This window comes from Schistocerca nitens, chromosome 4 (assembly GCF_023898315.1).
Source record: "Schistocerca nitens isolate TAMUIC-IGC-003100 chromosome 4, iqSchNite1.1, whole genome shotgun sequence".
NCBI lineage: Eukaryota > Metazoa > Arthropoda > Insecta > Orthoptera > Acrididae > Schistocerca > Schistocerca nitens.
Window position 1 is genome coordinate 979,742,097 of NC_064617.1, and position 21,814 is coordinate 979,763,910.

Here is a 21,814-nt window from a genome sequence, read left to right on the forward strand (position 1 = left end):
CCTGCGTTCTCTTAACCCCCCTGGCTTCATCCTGCGTTAGTCAGTGTCGTTCACCCACCTATCCCCTTCCCTGCTCCAACTCCATTACTACACAGTCTTCTATTCAACCAACATACCCAAAGTCTCTTTAACTTCTCTTTCTCCATTCGCTTCCCCCCCACCCGCAACGCCCATCAACCTCATAACTGTGCCTTGCTGCCCTACCATATCCCCAACACATTCTTGTATGCTGCCATGAGCAGCACTTTACCCCCTCCACCCGTACCCTGATAACCCTTCCTCTCCATCTCCCAAGACTCCTCCATACCCCCAGCATCCAGACTGCTTCTCCCAGCATGCACAGTTGCCCACAGTCTGGCCTTGATGGCCGAAGATTGTGGTCATGTGAGTCTGACATGTGCTTGTGTGAATGTGTGTGTGATGACTACTTTAGAAAATCACTTATTGGTCGAAAGCTTACTCATTTAGCAGTCTTTCTGTTGCACTTGTGTGTGAATCAACATCAACACTACATGATGAGTAGAACTCTGCCCCTTTCCTAATATTTTCATTATTCCATCCTGAATTTTCTGCTGTTTGATTTCAACCTTAATTACATGTAACATCGAAGCAATCACTATCTTTGTACAGCAGCAATGACAGAGGACACACTAAACTCACAAGTGCTTTCTGCTAACAAATTCATGCTAGGTTGGCAATGAGAAAAAGCCGTCACTTCCAGCTGATTATCTGTTTGCATTGATTCTGCTAAGTCTCATCAGCTACCATGACAAGAGTCTTCTTGGATTATGTGAACATTACTGGTTTAAATGGACCAAGGTTAGGATGTGAGCTTGAATAAGATGGAGGACAATGTCAAGGAAGTGGATTCAGATTTGAAAAAGGACCAGGTGAATTTATGTTGAGAAGTGAGTTAAACTGTTGCAGAAAGTGGAGCAATACTTCTTCACCATTTTATTAGATGATAAGTAACCAAAATAAAATGGATAATTTATTAATCACTCATCATACATCCTTCACAGTGGACGATGGCCACTACAGCTCAGGCATAATGGTCATGAAAAGAACTTTGTGATGAGGGGCAATAAGCCTCAGTTTCCCTGAGGCCACTGACCACAAAGAGTGATATCTGTTAGAGCAATGTACACATAGTAAGACAAATGATGGGGCGATCTGCAGTAGCAAAAGCAGCATACCATCTGATGCACCAGCTAATTTTGTTATTTTACCACATCTGTCTGTAGCATGTGATTCAATGTGCATGTTTGTTAGTGTAGTTATGGCAAGACTATTCATTATGGTTGTCGTGAAGTGAACGGGTAAGTATTACGTTTACAAGCAATGGTTGTACAAAAATTTTCAAGATAAAATTAGAAGCATAAACAGTGTCCCTATGTGGTGCACACCCCAGTGTTGCCAGTTGGCAGGAAAGAGAATAGCAGAAATGTGTTATGAGAGACAGACACACAGAGGATACAGCCATTGACACATAGTGTTCTGTGTCAGTTGCATCATGCACATGCTTTCTAATTTTCACACCTCTCTAGTGTGGCGTGAACACCACATTTTGACTATGGTATAGTGGAAGAAGGTTGCACAGAATGACACAATTAAGAAGCATGGTATGGTGCAAAGATAAGCAAATGGGAGCAGTGAATTTCATTGATGTGATGGACGAGGATGATTTTCTGGTTTGTGTTTTGACAGTTAGTTCTGAGTATTTCAAAACAAAAGCAGGTATTAATGAAAACATTTTAGACAATACAGTGTTTCATCCACAGTGAAAACAGTCTTAATTCTCATATTTTCTGTATCAATACCATGATTCAAAAAACAAGACATAAAATTCTTGTGTAAGTGTAGTAATTCCCCTATCTACATAGTAAGGATCAGTGCAAAAAAAAACTGTTTCAAGAAAATCAAGAGGATCTGCTACACTGGCATGCTCGATGCCTCAAAGTGGAACTGTTTGAACCATAGTGAGAGCTGTGTACCATGACACTTTGCCCCAACACCTGGCAACCAAAATTCAACAAGCAGGAAAATAAATCATGCTTTCAGTGCACCAGATGCTCAGAAAATATTTTTCAAAGATGAAACACTGCAACAGAAGCAAGACGTAAGAGTGTTTCGAGAGATTCTTTTGTCACGTGTTTCATTTGCAAATGGTAAGTAAATAAATTTATCATCAAAATATGTAAACTCGTAGTTCTCACTGAAATAAAAATGGATAGTTGCACCAGTAACCTTTGAACAGAAGCATGGCTTATAATGTCGTGATATTTGTTCTTCAGGAGTGTCAAGACATAAGGCAAGACTGACAAATTTTTCCACGCCAACTGCTAACAGTGGGGTGTGCTCCACACAGGGACACTGTTTTTGTTAATGAATCTCTCTTGAAAATTTATGCAGGTTGTTCCAGAAATGTTGCACCAAATTTCTAGGGGAGGTGGGGCACATAATAAAGATTGAAAATTGCAGAGCAACCCACGGCCACAAACATTGTCATACGCCACTAGTTGGTGCTATACACAAGACCACTGGAGAGGAACACTCAAGGGCGTACCCAGGATCTGAACTATGTGGGGGTGGGGGGGGTGGGGGGAACCCCCCCCCTGCCCCTCCCTGGGTACGCCCATGGGAACACTGCTAATTGGTTCTGTACACGAGATTACTGGAAGGGAACACGAGGATTTCCTCATTTGAGTATTAGCCAGCATAGGAGCAACTTGGAACAGTATACGAACAGTGAGCTTTCGGACATGCACTTAATGTATTAAATAGCTGAGTGCAATGAATGGAGCTGCTGGACAGATTTATCGAAAATGATTCCCAGACAGGTATCGACTGCACCACAGTTTGCTTCTGCATCTGCATCGAAATTTTTGCAAGTAAGAGTAATTTAGCAGTGGCACAGCTAGTGAGGGCAGGCCACAAATGTCGCCTTGGATACTGTGGAGACTAATCCTACCAGCAGCATATGTGCCAATGCCTGGGACTCAGGAATGTCTCACAGCAGTGTCCAGTGTGTTTTGAAGGCGGAGTCTGTACACGTCTTTGACCTCCAAAGGCAGCAGTTATTGCACACTGTTGACCATCATGTACATGTGTATTTTGGACTGTGGTTTCTGCAACAAAGTCTTGGTATGTGTATTTCCCTGCTTATGTGTTGTTCACTGATGAGGCCACATGCACTACGGATGCTATAGTCAATCACCACAATAAACATTTGTGGGCACAACACAACCCCCACAGTGTGCAGTACCATGTGGCACAACATAGCTTTAAAGTTAACTTGCGGGCGGGTTTGGTCGGCTAGTGCTTAGTCGGGGCGTACCTTTTACCATCCCACTTGACCACAGCAAATCATTAGAATTTTCTGAAACAGGTTCTTCCTTGCTTGCTCAAAAATGTTCTACCAAATGTGGGAAGTGGCATGTGGTTCTAACGTGAACGGGCACTTGCTTCTTTTGGCCTGGTTGTTTGTAGGCATTTTAACAGCTCAGTCCCACATCAAAGGACAAGTTACGTTGACCGGTCCCCTGGCCCCCATGCTCACCAGATTTCTCAAGCCTTGATTTCTTTCTCTGAGGAGCCATGAAATCATTCATGCGTCACGATCCTGTGAAGTCTGAAATGAATCTTGCCACAAGAATCACCTGCACGGCTGCTACACTCAAGGAAACACCTGGTGTGTTCGACCATGTCCAGCCGACAATGCTCCGTCAATGTCAGGCATTCGTGGTGTCCTGTTGTAACAGTAAAGCTGTATTCATGTCATACACCATGGGTACACATTTTGTCCAATAAATCACTCCCATTTCCTTTCTGGATATCTGCTACGGCTTATTTTGACGTTTGCAACCATGGGTTGCTATGCAGTTCTCAATCCTTATGATGTGCCCTATTTCTCCTAGGAGTTTGTCACAACATTGGTGTGACACCCTGTATGTTAAGTATTTTATTCTTGTTAACCTAATAATTGGTGTTTGCTTCACATCTACCATAATGGACACTGCAGTGAACAAACAGCATTAACCATACCTACAATAACATGCACACACTTTTGTTCTTACACAGAGATCTGTTTGTTATAACAGCATAGGTTGCTGTAATATCATGCTGATCAACAAGTGAAGTACTTGGAAATCAGTTGAGTTTTACGGTGTCAATAACATTGCAATTTAATAAAGAAGACTAGGAGAAAAACTTTGCAGAATTGCCAAGTGCAGGGGTTTGGAAAAAATTCTGTTTCTTAACCACACTTCAACTGAAGGGGTACGAGCAGCATCAGAAATCAGAAAGTAACTTTGATGCGTAACATGCTCTTCACATTGAAGTACTAGTGACATAGCATGACTTCAGATTGCTCACGGATGAGTGGGCAAAATGGTCACATCCTCTTTGACGGAGCCAACCCAGCAAGAAAACTGCTTAAATTGACCTCTAGATGGCTAGGTTACAGGATCATAAATCCAGTCTTCCTTAATACTATGGAATTATTGCACCGAGATTTAGAGACACAAACATACAATTGTCAATCCATTTGTGAATGAAAAAAACGAAGATTACTGTTTCAGAGTGGTGTGTGTGTGTGTGTGTGTGTGTGTGTGTGTGAGAAAGCTCATGAGATTAGCAGTGCACTATTCAGCAGGTCACAGTTACAAAATGCTAAGATATTATTTGAGAAAATAATGGAAAAACAAAAGGTAAGAGAAAGATGTAATTATGAAGAAATAAATGGAGAGCAAAGGAAAGGTACAAAGATTATTTACAAAAATCAAGGAATGCCTAATTATGAAGATAACTGCAACACTAGATGATAAGAACTGCATATGTGACGGTGAGTCTGGTGCTTCCTCTCAAAAATACCAATACAACGTGAATATGAAACAGCACTCTCAGAATAATCATTAAAGAGGTTGTTCAAATAGACACCTATACCAATTTGATTTCTGATTGAAGCTTCTTTTTTTATCCACCCTTCTGTAAAGATATTTAGTGTCACAATAGAAACACTGTATATACCAAAGTCACAGCATTCCTTCTTAATGACACAAAACTTGTTGATGCTATAGCTGCATCAGTGATATAGGTTGATTTAAGTTTGCTATATTTGCACAGGAACAAAAGACTTACAGGTTGTGTCACCAATAAAGCTGAAACAGTTCAGTAGCTGAGGGCGGAACTCTGAAACTAAGTGTTGAATTTAACTTTTTGCAAGGTTTTCCCTACCGAAACTTTTGTCACTTTCGCAGCTTTTTCCCTTTTTCTCTCCAGTCCCCAATGAAGGGATCTGCACTTCTACAGAATTAGTTTCATCTTTTACAGAAAACTTTAGCAAGAAGGAGTATCTTAACTTAAAATTACAAAGTTTACTTTCCAAACATTTGAAAACTATACACACCTGTGGATCCGTTTCATCGACAATCTCTTCATCACTAAGAATGGGCTCAAATGGTTCCACATCAACATGGGGTTCATCAGCAGGAAAAGGTGAACCTGTGGGTGTTTCTGTTCTTCCACCAGATGCAGCAGCAGGCAGGCTGGAAGCTGGAGCAATTACACTGATGGGGTTAACCATGGCAGTTGAGGCAGTGGCAGAACCACTGTCAGCACCTACAGGGACAGCGGCAGCAGAAGGAGGAGTAACGGCAACTGGAGGAGGAGTAGGATGAGATGTTGGGCTGCCCGTTGCAGGAACCACTATAAGCTTCACAGGTGAAGCAGCTGCAGGAGCTGGAATCACAGGTATGAGAACTGGAACAGGGTTCTGCATAGGTGGAGTTACAGGTCGAACTTTCAAGTTCACCACGGATGTTACTGCCGATGGAGGTGTCTCCGAGCCCTGTTTCACTGAGGCATCCACTTCTGGTAAAACATCACGAGACGCTTCGCCGGGCACGGCCGAGCTGCCGAGTTCCACGACAGGTCCAGTTCCGTTCTCGTTCTCCGACGGTTCCACCTTGACAGTAGCTGCAGATGACTCGGCTTCCATATCTGCTTCTGTTTCTGGTATCTCCCCTTCCGATATGGACTCCACATCGCCAGGAGAAAGAGAGTCAAACTTCTGCTGAGCTCCAGAAGACAGGGTCGGTGAACTCACTTCTGTAATAGGACCAGTGTAACCTATTGGCCTAACCACACAATCCTATACTGAAGTATTTAAATTACTAACCCTCACCCTTGTTTGTTAACACCAAAGGTAAGAAATTTTCTGTACCTTCTATTTAACAACCCACACACAATATGCACAACACTATTTATTACTGGAATTTTAACACGGTAAAGAACAATAACCAAAACATCAAGAGAGATATGAAAACAAGACTGCATTTCATAGTAATGTAGTTGCAAGACTGGAATAAAATGATACGACACTCTCTCAGGCACCAGTACGTTATCATTTTTCACATTTCTCCCCACATATGTTTCACTACAGGAATTGTATCACCTGTAGCTCCACAATGTAACTTTAAATCACATATACAGCAAATCGGTATGCTGTTATACTTTTAACTACAACCACACATGTTGTATCACTCGACTTCACACATCTGCCCGGAAAATGATCTTTGATCACTAGTTACAGAGGCACTATACTGATGCACTTCATGCTTATCACTGACTGTACAAAGCAAACGCAACTCTATATGTAAGATTGTAGAAGATTCCTGTACCTCTGACTGCATGAAATACTGTGAAAATGATTATTTCTAATTTCATGCCAATGAAACATTGATTTATTATAAATCTGACACTTCTGGCAGCATTAAAAATGAGAAATGTATCAAAGTAGAAAAAGGCTTACACAGTTTTATCATTTGCTGTAACTCCTTGTTTTGGTAAATTAATATCATGGCTCTACAACATAAAACAGGTAACAGAAAAAATACACAGGAATAAGGACACTAAATTTCTGAATATTGTATGTTTTAATTGTGTGACAGCATTCAGAAGCATAAGAATCCAACTTGTCAGCCTAGGAACAGAGTGACAATTAGAGAGTAAATAATAACATGAAATGTACCTGCAGTAAGTCATGTTCTGACTGTGTCTCTGTTTCTGAGTCTGAATATTATTCCAAGCAGCTGCGAGCAGCTGAGGAGCCAGAATTTTTGCTGCAGCTTCCGCAACTTGAGATGGAGCAACAACATGATGCATCTGTCTGCGTTAAGAACACTGACGATCAAGTCAACAACAAAGAAAGTACCTTTCTTCACTTCGCTGATGACCTCATTTCTGCTGGGTGATAGGGGCAGCCACCTTTGCTGTGTCACAGATGGCGGAGTCCTATCGTCAGCACTCGGCAACTGTTGTTGCTGCAGCTGCTGCTGCTGCTGCTGCTGCTGTGTCGGCGGCGGCTGCTGTGGCGGTGGCTGCTGTGGCGGTGGCTGCTGCTGAGGCTGAGGTTGAGGTTGAGTTGGTATCGGTTGTGGTTGCTGCTGGAGCTGCAACTGTGGTTGCTGTGGCAACGGCTGTGGCTGTAGTTGCAGTTGCACTTGCTGAAGTGGCTGCAGTGGTGCAGGGGGACTACGTGGCCTCTTGGGAGAGCGTAAGGCGACAGCGGCAATGGCGGGGGCCTGTGGAGGGGGCGAACGTGGCCTCTTCCTAGTGTCCGGCACAGCGGCAGGCACGGGTAAGGGTTCGGGCTGTACGACCGCCGGGGAAGCGTCCCACGGCTGCTGCGGCAGCCGCCTTTGCTGTCTGGGCTCTGTATGGGGATGGTGGGGTGGAACTGGTGTCAAGTACGGGTGATGCAATTCTGGCTGTGGCTCGGTGACAACATTCGAACCACTAACCCACGGTGCAGGTGCTTGCTCTGTCGTGAGAGCCGGGCGTTCACGGCGACCCCAGCTGGGTGCTGCTCCTGCCCAGTCCCGATCCCGGTCCCGGTCCCGGTCCCGATCCCTGTCCCTGTCGCGGTCCCTCTCGCGGTCCCTATCCCTGTCCCTGTCCCTGTCTCGATCTCGTTCTCTCGAAACCTCTCTGTACTCCCGAGCACTACTCGTACTGCGTTCCCTGTCGTCCCTTATTCTGTTTCTATCGTCCCAATCGGGTTCCCGATCCCTGAAGTCCCTGTCTCTGTCCCTGTCCCTATCTCTGTCCCTGTCCCTGTCCCTGTCTCTGTCCCTTTCTCTATCCCTGTCTCTACTTCTGTCCCTACTTCTGTCTCTACTCCTGTCTCTATCCCTATCTCTGTCCCTGTCCCTATCTCTATCCCGATGCCTGTCCCTGTCTCGATCCCTCTCTCTTTCACGCTCTCTCTCTCTTTCACGATCACGGTCCCTTTCACGCTCCCGTTCTCTTTCTCTATCCCGGTCTCTATCTCTATCCCGGTCTCTATCTCTATCCCTGTCTCTCTCTCTATCCCTTTCTCGTTCTCTGTCCCTGTCACGATCGCGATCACGATCTCTCTCTCTTTCCTTCCCCCGGTCCCTCTCCCAAGGTAACTTTTCATCTACACCACCACTATCCCACGGTAATGGCTCCCCGTCGTACGGTGGTAGTGGTCTGGGGTCTTTGGGAGGTTCGTACTGTTCTGGCTGATGAAGAGGTGCCTGAAAATAACAAAAAAATAATCTGTTGGCATATAAATCACGATATACCGATAGGCATCTGAGACTCATCCACAACACATACATGTAATTTGATATGAGCATAACAGTTAAAATACTACTGTGATCAAAAGAACTGAATCACCTTCAGAAAGTGTGTCGCAAACAAGGATATAGCATAAATTTTGAGAGCAAGTTTACAAACCAACCATAGTCATAGCGAAATAGCACAAACAAGCATAACGAGCTGTTCTATAGAGCTTGTGAACTTCCAACAGTCTATCATTTTTTGATGCCAGAAGAGTAATAATTCAGTTTGACAACTTTCAACACTCCTACTAATCATATTAAATCAACTGTTTCCACGGTCGTAGGAAAATGTGAACGAGACACTATGTTCAAAACTTAGAAGAGTGTACGCACACATAATTTTTCAATCCCCAAAGACTATAGACAGCTGAAGCTCTTTACTTCATGTCAAAATCTACCGTGTGCAATTTCTGAAAATTAACTTAAACAGGTATGTAAAAGAGCTAAGATTTTCTGGTCATAGAATATCAAAGATCACATATAATTTATGTAAATGATGAGAGAAAACTGTCGAACAATCGATGATTATGGAGTAAAAATAAACAAAGAAAGCAATTTTGTCTGACAAAGGAAAAAAAAATCTTACAAACACGCAAAGTACTTGTCTGTACTGCAGACATCAATTTTTTCAAGAGCCTGACTTAGTTTCAATCTCTCCCTGTATTCTCTAAAACAACAACAACAACAACAACAACAACAACAATAGTAATAATAATAAGAATATTAATATAATTATTACTTTAAAAAGTCAACATAGAAAATTCTCCTCTTTCAATTTTGCCAAGGACATGAATTAAACGCCACATATACCATGTAGTATAATGGGATATTTTCACAGCTCTAGATGGTTACACAATATTGAACTTGTGAGGAAAGTGTACACTGGGTGATAACAATGCATGTCTTTTTAAGTGCAACAATACACTTGAACATTGTCAAACTCGAAACTTTAAGGATTGATCCTCACATCATCATTCGAGGCACTTTTATAACATTTATTTTCTTGTTGTGAAAATTTTGAGATCAGCCTGCAACATTTATGCTACACTACAATATCTATTTTGTATACATAAAGCTTTGGATTCACCAATTCTTAATATAAACTGTAATTTTTAATCAATAAATACTTTCTCAGTTTTAATGTAAATGTGGGCTTTTCAAAAAAGAAATAAATCAAACCATGGCTTACACGAGGTTGCTGTGGCCACTCTTCTCTATATGGGTGTGGGGGATAGTCTGGTGCCGGATGGTACTGCTCAGTTGAATAACTGTTGGTGTACGGATCTGGTGGAGGAATACTTGTCTCCACCATGTACCCTCTGTCGACAGGTGGTGCAATGTCTGACACCTACAAGAAAATAATTCTCATACAATTTTCAACACACCATTGACAACAAACAACTGCCTACAAAAACAAATTAATTTTGTATGTCTTGAAAGTGCACAGCAAGAAAGGCAAAAATTAGTAGCTAGTACTTTGTTTTGACAGTATGTAACAACAGATGGAAGAGCTTAACTTTTATGAGTGCCACCTCATGACAAGAAACATTGAGTTTACTCTTATTCAGCAGTCACTTAATTCCACAACATATAAAAATGTTGGGACAGAATGGAAAGAAACCTGTCTTTAAAAGATGATTAAAATTCTTCTCTGTGTTGTACCATGTTGGTGTATAAAGTATAATATACTACCTGTTAACATTTGATAATGCACTAATTCAGGGAATAATGTAGGTAGAGAGGTAAAAATTGATACACATCTTTGAAATGACGTGGGATTTTACTGAAAACCAAAAACAAGTGCAATAACTGGCCAACAGACGGCACTGAACAGCTACACGTCAGTGATGCTGCCCGAGAATCGCGCATAATGAGAGGGAGTCACATCATCCCTAGCCTGACTGATAAACACATGCTGGAAGGTACAACTTTTAAGCAGGATGGCGCTCCACCCCATATAGCTATAAGTTTGAAGGATCTCTTGTGCACATCGTTTGGTGAGGATCGCATGCTGGACTGCCACTTCTGTCATGATTGGCCTCCCAGGTTCCCATACCTCAATCTGTGTGATTGTTGGTTGTGGTACTATTGGAAGTCACAAGCCTACCGCCACCGTCTGACCTAATTATGGATGACATGATCTCATTATGGATGCTAAGACAACATCCGAAGGTAGTTTCTCACCATACCTACTGATATGCAACACAGTGCTGTTCACAGCATTGTCTCTCGACAATAGGTATTGTTGAAGATTGACGGGCCAACTCGTTGAGCATTTGTTATAAAGAACATCATCCTTTCTAAACATCAACTTATATGGTAATTATTGCTTTCGTATCATATGAAGCACCATCTATTGGTCATTTTGTAAACTCTGTTTTGGTTTCAATAAAACCCCATGTCATTGCAAGTATGTGTATCAATTTTTTTCTCTCAATCCACATTATTCCCTAAAGTACTGGATTTTTAAATGTTAACAGACTTTGTACCCTGCACATAAACTACAAATCCGGCTGTATTACAATGGTTTTCCTCGAGTCACACACTTAAAACATAAATACACATAAAAGTTGAGGAAATGTGCAAGCCTTCAGAGACAGTGGCTCGTCCTTCTGGCAGAAGGGTTGAAGGGGAAGGATTAAGGATGAAGCAAAAGTACAGGCGAGGTTTACAAAATGGGGACAGTTATGGAAAAGTTGTCCAGAACCCCAAGTCAGGGAAGACCTACCAGACAGAATGAGACAGAGAGACTAACCTGGGGTTCTGGGTGAATTTTCCATTACCCTCCCCATTTTCTAAACCTTGCCAATTCTTTTCCTTCATTCCTCTTCCTTCCCCTTCAAACTTTCTGCCAAAAGAAGGAGTCACTGGTTCTGAAAGGTTGTACATTTCCTTAACTTTCATGTGTTTTCTCCTGCTGCCACTTATTAAGTAGATTCTTTTATCAATCCAGTTACATTATAGTATTTTATATAATGATGTGGCACAATACCCAGAATAATTTTAATCACCTCGTCACCAGCTGCAGAACCCTATGTAGTTGTGTCTGTCTGTGCAAGTTTTACACCATTTTCAATAATCAGAATTAATAATAATAAAAAAAATCACTGTCATTCATTCATTCATTCACACATATACACCCTTCCCCCAACACACCCACACTACCCATGCGTGTAAGCACACACACACACACACACACGGCGCGTGCTCACTACTACTTACTTTTAACCCCATTTACTCACCTGGGCATGCTGTTGGACCCACTCTGCTGTTGCACTGCTGGCAGTTATAGTTTCTGAAGGAACTCTAGGATCGGGACAGGGAACTGACGGGGGAACAGGCAATGGGCCCATAACAGTAGGGGCTGGAGGAACCACCGGTTCCTGTACTGACTTTGTGAGAACTCCATATACGGCCAATGTGATGGTTGTGTACCAGCCTCGTAACACCAGACCATCTGTTGGAATCTGAACAGAATCAGAACAGATTTTAAGTGATATATCAACATGACTTCACAAAATGTATTATGACAGTCACTCAGACTTATAAATAATTTGTCAATTACAGCTCACTAAAGCAAAAGGAAGGAGTGGGGATGGAGAAATCAACAAGTAAAATACTGTTATATGTGACTATCAACAGAATGACAGCACATCAAATGTCTAACAAGGGGTTTTTATGGACTGCTCTGCCCTTTATGATTTACTTCATATTTATGGGGTCTGAAGTTCACTGCCTGGACATCAGTTTCTTAAAGCAGAACAACGAAATTCTGGAAAAAAAAAAAAAACCCTCAAGAGAATCACCTCTGAAGATTACAGGATCTCTGAGTGCAACTATATGAGCTTATTAGTAGTTTTGTTGGGATATGAGTGCACAGCATAACAATTTGAACCTTTCTAGCAACAGTGCTTTTTTTAATAAGAGTAACTTCTTTTCTATTTTGAATTACTGGTTTTATGAAAATGAATTAAAATTTTGTACACACAAGTGAAAAGCATTATTGTTAAATGAAAAATTACATCAATAATACTATTCAATTTTTAGAAATAAAAAGAGTATTTTGTTACCTATTTGATGTTTCACATTTTTTTATCACAGTTTAAACTTTGTGAATACTAACATTATTTTTATTAAAAATTATGGACTAATATTAGATAATTAACATTTCCATTACCTGACAAATATGAATCCGCTACGCACTCAACTACAGGTGGATATGTTAATAAGCTCTAACAATTTTGCACTTAACAATGCTCGGAAATCTCCTAATCTTCAAAAGTGTTTCTACTGCGATTTTTTCAGAACTGCATTTTAATGCTTAAGGAAATTGATGTTTGGCCAATGACCTTCAAGTACAATAAGTGAGAAGAAAATTGAAAAGAGTCAGTCCATAGGGTTTCCTTTTGAAACACACACACTCATGCAGTCAGGGTACAGGACTGTTCTGGGGAAACGTAACATGCCACTTATGGGCACCTCAAGACCTAACCCCCCAGAACATAATAATTTCATGTAATTCGTTGTATGCCAGCATTATCTCTAAGAATTTTGGTAAGTACAGTCTTCACATTCACCATAATTAACAACTTGTATTGTTCATTCAAAAATTTTATGCTATTCAAAATGTACCTCAGTTTTGCACAGATGTATGCTGCAGTGAATTAACATTGTTAACAATTCATTGCTTTTGTGCAGAAGCTCTGTAACAAGTATGTACAATAATGCCACGTGCAGAATCGTGGTTTGGTGAGGGTCTTGGTGCTCGGTTCCTATTTCAGCTAGGAACATGGAGTAAAACATGTTTGGTTTAGCCTGGACCAGCAGCCATTTGTATAGCCATTCGAACATCTGACTTACAGCATATTAAGCAAAGTTTGAACAACAAACCGGAGCTGAAACCCAGGCAAATGGAGCGAAATGATTAATTCCTTTTGCAAAAGATTTCAATTAGGATGAAATTAATGCTTAGCTAATGGCACCATTTTTATGTGCCTGTTTGGATTTTACATGCAAAAACAGTCGGCACTGTTCACAATTTATGTGCAAAAACAGTCATTCTTAAATGATTCTGGGCTGGAGTGGCGCTGATTGTTTAAATTTGGTCCATTGGTGTATCGGACATTGGCCTAAGATAAGTTTTAACCGTTTGAATAAATCTTGTTTCATTTGGATTTTATGTGCAAAAAACACATATTTCTGGTAGGTTTTTGAAGTGTGCCACTTCCACACTTTTAAACTTCAGACAGACAAATGGATCAAGCTAAAACTTTTTTTTTTAGTCCAATAATCTTTAACCATTGTCGAGATGCAAGGGTTTACGGTCAACCTAAATGTACACACAAAATTAGTTCTTCAGCGATCTGAATGTCCAGAAACAGTTTAAAAGTTAGTCAAATAAATAAAAAATGCATTCTTGCGATAAAACTGAAAACTCCCTTTCAAAAACCCAGCCTCATTTGGATTTTACATGCAGAAAACATGTTTGTTGAGAGTTTTTAATGCGTGCCACTTCTCTATTTCAAAACTGTAAGAATCATTTCAAATTTTGCAAGAAGGTAAACAAATACATGTAACTGATGGGTCATTCTGTTGTTTTGTAAAAGCTTTATCTGTTGTCAAAATACGAGCAACATGGTTCAAAAGACAATCAGTTGGAACCCAAGTCAAACAAAAATTCACATTGGTTGCCAGGCTATGGCTGTCTAATGTCAACATTTTGGTAGAGTAAAAATTGGGAACCAGAATGAAAAATGCTACTATCATAGCACAAAAGAAGGGGAAAATGTCCTGGGCAAAGTTGGGGATGTAAAAGAAGGGAACTAGCTTTTGGACTTATCTGCACCTCCAAAGGCATTTACATCAAAACATCTTGACATATTTGCACTTTTTTGCGATTTGACCCTACATCCCCAGGCAGTGAGGTCTCTTAAAACTTACCCCTTGTTTCACGTACAGTGAGGGGTGTGAGAACAGACAGATATAAATTTATGTACTTTTCGAGTACGGGATGCATCTACAATAGGAACTATACAACAGAGGGAGTGCATCTACAATAGATAGTATCCCAGCGTGGAGACACAGCAACCTAAACTTAAGTGACATGTAATGTCATATTGCATGACAAGACAAATGCGATGTTGGACGACAAATGGCGTGTGGTACATTGTACAAAATGACATCATGGATCATGTTACTTTACTTGACATGATGCATTACATTACTTGACATGGGTGCTAATACTAACAATTAAAAAAGTGTGTATATGTAAAGATGTTTTGATTTAAACATCTTTGAAGCAGCCAGATAAATCAAGAGCTAGTTCCCTTCATTTACATTCCTACTGCCCACGATATATTCGCCTTTTTTATGCTACAATATGAGAATTTTTAATTCTGGTTAATACTATATTCACATTTAATTTATATTAAGTAGTTTTCACACATTAGACAAAAAATTAATCATTCCTAGGAGGCATCCTGTTAATATTATGTAACACTGCCTCTATGCTCAATAATGGCCTTAATTCACCGAGAATGAGTGTCCACAAGCATTTTCAGCCATAGGTAGCTGAAGCCACTCACTGATGATTAGATTCCGTAGAACTACCAACTTAAAAGGATGTCCATTGTTACATGTCACCTGACATCCCAAATAGTTCCATACATTTTCCAAGGGATTAAGATCAGTGATTTAGCAGGGCAGTCCAGGTACAATAGAGTGGCTGAGTGTTCATCAAATAAGGAATGTATGATTACAGTCCTGTACAAGTGGCTATTGTTATCTTGGAAAACGGGAGTGTCCACAGCATATTAACATGAAGATGTGGAAGACAGGACAACACATGGTCACAAAGATATTACCTGGCTGCATTCCCATAAGTTTTTTGAACAATAAGAGATATTTAAGAAAGACAGGAAAATCAGGGTTTAACATCCTCTTAAGGGAGAAACCATTAGAGAGTGGGTACAAGCTCAATTTGAGAAAGTAACCAGCAATTTTTTTACAATCTTATTGGGATCTAATGTCCAGTTTAAAATTTGAGTTTACACAGAGACATTAATCAAGCCTTTAACATGTACAGGTATTCTCTTACAGTCATTCTTTCAGACAAATTAATTAAAAGCAAATTTCTGGAACATGATGAAAAATAAGAGTAATTGGTAGTTACTTAATTGTACTGTACATTTGCAACAGTGGTACACTGCAGCAAGACTCACTATAGGACAAAATGTTACGAATGACATACCATGAGAATACTCTGAATAGAAAATAGTAAAATCAGCAGATAGGGGGGTACATCGATTGTGGGTATCATTAAGGAAATAACAAGAATAATTTATGCCATGCTACTGAAGGAAGCGAAAAACACATTAAACAAACTTTGCAAAAGTATCAATCTCTGCACAATCCTTGCACATATCTCAGTTTGAATACAATAACTTTTCTTGAGACAGAGAAGTTTAGAAAAGCATTGCTCATGCAAAATTCAGCTTCCCCTTTTCTCACAAGATATACTGCGAACTGTGGGTGAAGGGCAACAGGCAGATTCCATATTTCTAGATTTCTGGACAGCATTTGATACGGTGTGACATTGCTGGCTGTTAACGGAAATACAAGCATATGGAAAAGTTCGCATATATGTGAGTGACTTGAAGACTTCTTAAATAATAAAACCCAGTATGTTGTCCTTGATTACAAGTGTTCATCAGAGGGAAGAGTATCGTCAGGAGTGCTCCAGGAAAGTGTGAGAGATCCACTGTTCTTCTCTATATACATAAATGATTCAGTGGACAGGGTGGGCAGCAATCTGCAGTCAATTGCTGATAATGCTGTGATGTACAGTAAGATGCTGAAGTTGTGTGACTGCAGACAACTTAGACAAAATTTCCAGCTGGTGTGATGAATGGCAGCTAGCACTAAATGTGGAAAAATGCAAGTTAATGTGGATGAGTAAGAAGAACAAACCTGTAATGTTTGGAGAGAAAGAGAACTCGGGTAGGGAAGGTGGAGGGTCAACTTCAGTGAGAATTTTAGGAAAGAGTGGTTCACTGTAAACGAGACTGCATATAGGATGCTGGTGTGACCTATTCATGAGTATTGCTAGAGTTTTTGGGATCAGTACCAGGTCGGAATGAAGGAAGAAATCGAAGCAATTCAGAGGCACGCTGCTAGATTTTTTACCATTGGCTTCAAACAGCATGGAAGTGTTATGGAGATGCTTCAGGAACTCAAATGGGAATCCCTGGAGGGAAGGTGATGTTCTTTTCGAAAAACTCTATTGAGAAAATTTAGAGAACCGGCATTTGAAGCTGACTGCCGAACAATTCCACTGCCCCCAACATACATTGTGCATAAGGAGCACATAGATGAGATACAAGAAATCAGGGTTCACATGGAGGCATATAGACAGTCATTTTTCCCTCACTCTATTTGCGACTGGAACAGGAAAGGAAATGACTAGTAGTGGTACAGGGTACCCTCCGCTATACACCGTACAGTGGCTTGTGGAGTATCAATGTGGATGCAGACATTGCTCCAGTCATATTACATTTTCTCAAAATTAGTTTCAGGTGGTACTGCAGCAAAGTGTTACTTTCACTCGAATACCCACCTCTACTATTCTGCAACTAGTAGAGGTTGTCAGAGTGCATTAGAAACATCTGTATATGATTTTACTGCTCTCAATTCCTTAAAGAACAAGGATGGGAAGCCAGATTTTTTTATTAGAGAGAGAGAGAAAGAGGGGGGGGGGGGGGGAGGTGGAAATAAATTTTGTAAAAAGTAAAAGTATTCAATAGATCAGAGTTTTCATCTGACACTCTACTTTCAATGCAGGAACTTTCATTACTACTCTGTAACATCAGCACTACAATGAATCATGAACAAATGAATTACAACAGCAGAATAAAACAAAATAATTAGGAAAAAAGATTAATTCCCTACTGAAATGGAACTTTATTACATTTTTGTCCTAAATATTTAGGAAATATCAACAAGTTTAAAGGAAACACTTACCCTTCTGTCACATTCTAACTGAATGTTTACATTTTGCTTGTATTCTAAGTCACCAAGGCTCTCAAATGTTGAAGCTCCCGGTTTACTCAGGTCATTCACGAAGAACTCTATTTCAAACTGCGAGGGGTTTGTTGCACTGTGAAAGACAGGAATATTCACTGTTAGCCTCTTACACAACAATTCACATTCTGAGCAAAAGACAGTTATTCACATTCTTTGAACATAAACAACTGATGAAAAACACATGCACACAGCTCTTTGCAAGAGCTTTACTTCTGCAAATATCATGTCATCACACGTCAAGTATCAACAACAAAAAAATGCACTTTTTGAGAACTCGCAGTCACAATGACCGGAAGCAAGGTGGATAAATTTTTTGTACACTTGGCTACTCAATATGTACAAAGCAATTTTTTGTAATTTTATTGTTACTTAAAGTTATTGTTGTTGTGGTCTTCTGTCTTGAGACTGGATTGATGCAGCTCTCCATGCTACTCTATCCTGTGCAAGCTTCATCTCCCAGTACCTACTGCAATCTACATCCTTATGAATCTGTTTAGTGTATTCATCTCTTGGTCTCCCTCTATGATTTTTACCCTCCACGCTGCCCTCCAATACTAAATTGGTGAGACCTTGATGCCTCAGAACATCTCCTACCAACCGATCCCTTCTTCTAGTCAAGTTGTGCCACAAACTCCTCTTCTCCCCAATTCTATTCAATACCTCCTCATTAATTATGTGATCTACCTATCTAATCTTCAGCATCCTTCTGTAGCACCACATATCAAAAGCTTCTATTCTCTTCTTGTCAACAAACGGTGTTCATAAAACTTCATACTTTTACTTCTAATTTTATGGGCCAAGCCCACGTTGAATTGGACACAACTTAGTTTAAAATGGAAATGGCACATCTCCATGGTGCTTCATTCATGTTACCTATACGATATTTATTAACAGTGCACTGGAATGTGTGTTGCTATCACAAGAATCAACAAATGAAGTAAAGGTAGCGTGCAAAGAAGGGTAGAAGGATGATGCAAGTGCACCAAATCTAATAGAAGATGTGCTACATAAATAAGCTGCTGAACTTGTGTTGACATGTAATATTGCGAAAGCAGTATGCGCAGTCTAAATGTAGCAGCACACAATGTTTAAACATGTTAACCGAAACCTTTTCTCAGGTCAAGCACAACATGACACATGATATTGGACACATGTAACTCGGCTGCAAAAGTGATCCATATATCTAAATGAAGAATAAAAAATATGTGAAGAAAATATGCTGGCTGAAAGAATAGTAAATGGTTGAATTTTTTATATGTTGGGAAGGGAATGAGGTAATTTTAAAGATCTCTGGGATATAATACCATTGGCAAAACAGAGTTTGAATTTACTTATTGAAAACTCCTTTGCTACTGGATTGCATGAACAAAATACAATCGAAAAACTACATTTGTCATTTCTAATGCACAAAACGATTGAAATAGGTACCAGTTAGGTGAAGATGTCAAAAGAGAGAACAGCGGTGTGTCCATGAACACGTGTGACAGTACTAATGAGTGACAAAATGAGAAGGTGAGCAGAGACAATGCATTTCCTTCATGCATCATCTGTGCATCTACTGGGAGCTGTGACAGTGCTGCTATGAAACATATCACTCCAATTAAACAGTTCTTTGTTTTGCAAAGTGAATTTGACGTTCTTGAAGTGATTTCATTAGGAAAACAAGATACTGACGTGTGCATTAGCTCAGGGAACAGGTTATATCAAAATAAGACAAAGCAGTGAATGGAACAGTGGCAGAATGGACAAAGTTTTATATGTGACTGATGCAGGTGCTTATTTGTTCTCAGCCACGGCAGCTACATATAACAGCTACAACGTAATCTTTGAGTGTAAAAGTATTAGGAGTAGGAAGAAAATCCAAAGGCAGCATTTTCATGACAGATTATATGGAAATTGGGATGTATGTGTTGAATATCCATGTTATAAGACCAGAAAATAGCAACCAAATGAACTTGTGACACCATCTGAAACACCGCAAATGTGCCACACAAGACTGAGGCATCAAAATTAACAACACGTCAAGAACACCTAGAAAAAAACTTGACATCTTTACAGAATGTTGTAAGGCTGAATTTTGAGATGATTAAGATAGATGCACAGAACACCATTCATGCAAAGAATAAACCACTCCACAGTTACTGGCGAATTAATCCATGCAGATGTCAATGGACTAGTGAGTACAGAATTGCTTGGAGGTGCTTGATATTACATAATGTTTCAACAATGATTTCAGTATATTCCACTGAATTTTGTTTCTAAAACTTAAAAATGGAGTACACAATGCACTTAATCAATTTTTAAATGAAGTATAACCCAATGGACATGCCATTAAACTATTTAGATATGACAGAGGCAAAGAAATTAATGACAAAAAACTTAAGGAATTTCTCACAGAATTATTGCATCCTCCACCCTAAAATATCATGTGGCCAAACAAAAAAGAATAGAACAATTGTTGAAGCTGCAAAGTCAATGCTGAAATGAAGTAAACTATCAAAGGATTGTGGGTGGAAGCTTGCAATATAACAGTCTATATCTTAAATCATACTAGAAGATCTTCAGTTACAGAAAAAAACGCTATGAGCTGTGGTACAATAAACCTGTTGGAGAACTTGATCACCACAAAATTTTTGGCACAGACTCATACAAACAAACACTTCCATTCAAAGTTTGATAAGAAGGCTGCTTGTGGACAACTTGCTGGGTATGTCAATGACAAAAATGGATTTAGACTATTGACTCCTCCCAACAAAACAAGACTTAGAAGCAAGGATCAAAGCTGCATCCAGAACATCATATTCACTCAACAAATTATGGTCAACCAAAATGGTCAACCAAAATTTGTTCAAGAGGAATCAAAATAAGGGTATATAAAACTATAATCAGACCAATAATACTATATGGGAAAAACAAGGATAATAGGTAAGAATGCAGAGAGAAAGATAAAGGTTTTAAAATCCTGCAAAAGATATTTGGGCCAGTCTGTGAGGGAGGAGAATTGTGAAGGAGAAAAAACATGGAGCTCTTGGAGATACAAGTTCTGTATCTTGATCCAACGCAATATCTCAAAAATTATGCATTGGATTAAAAAACAGAAAAATGTGTGTTCAATATTTTTAAAAATGCAGATATCAATGTTGACCCTCCTACCCTGTCTATATGAGAACATCCCATTTTTATTGTAGGATCAGATTCTATGGGAAAAATATGTAACCTTGGTATATAACACTTCATCACTGCACAATAGATGGCACTGTAATTGACAAAGAACACATTTGAGTTCCAAAACGGTATTATCTCAATAAAAATGCATTGGATCAAAAACATAAAACCAGATGTCTGTGGTAAATAACTCAGTGTTTTGCAGTTTTCTTCATGTAGCCATTTTGAAACATACATACATTCATTCACTCATTCGTTCATTCAATCATTATTTGACTTAGCCTCCTTGCAAGTATATTGGCACTCATTTCTTAAATCCATTTCTTCACAAACTGACGAGTTATTAAGAAGAACACAGGCTATTATGATAGTAGACAAAATAAAAATGGCTTACATTTACGGAGAAAGTGGCAGGAATAGAAATAACACCAATCCCCTGTGCTTAATGTTGTCCACTCAGGATGCGATCATGTGCTTCTTTTTGTTGGGTTGTTCGATAGTTCTCCACCGAGGGAACTGTACGGCGATGAAAATGGAATTGTCAAAAAACATATGCTGGAGAGAATAATGAAATTGTGATATTAGTTCCAGTGAATCACAACCCCTAGCACTCAGCAATTAAGTCATGCATCAGGAATTAGTCAGACTACCATTTGCTGAATTTTACAACAGAAACTGTTTCATATTTCCCTCTGTAAGGGATTTCATAGCAACATTTTTCAAAACTGAACAACATTCTGCCAGTGGATGCTTCAGAAAATACAGAAAGAGCCCAATTTCTTCACTTGAGTATTGTGCTCTGATGAGTCAACCTTAATGCCTGAAATGGACAGACATGGTATCTGAAACAGAGAAAGTCAAAAGTGAAAGACAGTCTTGGTGGTGGTAGTTAGTGTTTAACGTCCCGTCGACAACGAGGT

At 39.8% G+C, this 21,814-nt stretch overlaps 1 protein-coding gene across 1 annotated transcript in view; it reads right to left on the bottom strand.

Annotated features, from left to right (window-relative positions):
• Positions 1–21,814, bottom strand: part of LOC126253686 (protein virilizer homolog) — a 110,680-nt gene that overhangs the window by 58,056 nt on the left and 30,810 nt on the right. Inside the window, exons 3-7 of the mRNA XM_049955212.1 lie at positions 17,667–17,802; positions 11,891–12,115; positions 9,838–9,996; positions 7,214–8,561; positions 5,408–6,108 (exon numbers count right to left, since the gene is read on the bottom strand). Of these exons, the coding sequence (XP_049811169.1) occupies positions 5,408–6,108; positions 7,214–8,561; positions 9,838–9,996; positions 11,891–12,115; positions 17,667–17,802 (2,569 nt within the window). The remainder of the gene's footprint in view (positions 1–5,407; positions 6,109–7,213; positions 8,562–9,837; positions 9,997–11,890; positions 12,116–17,666; positions 17,803–21,814) is intronic.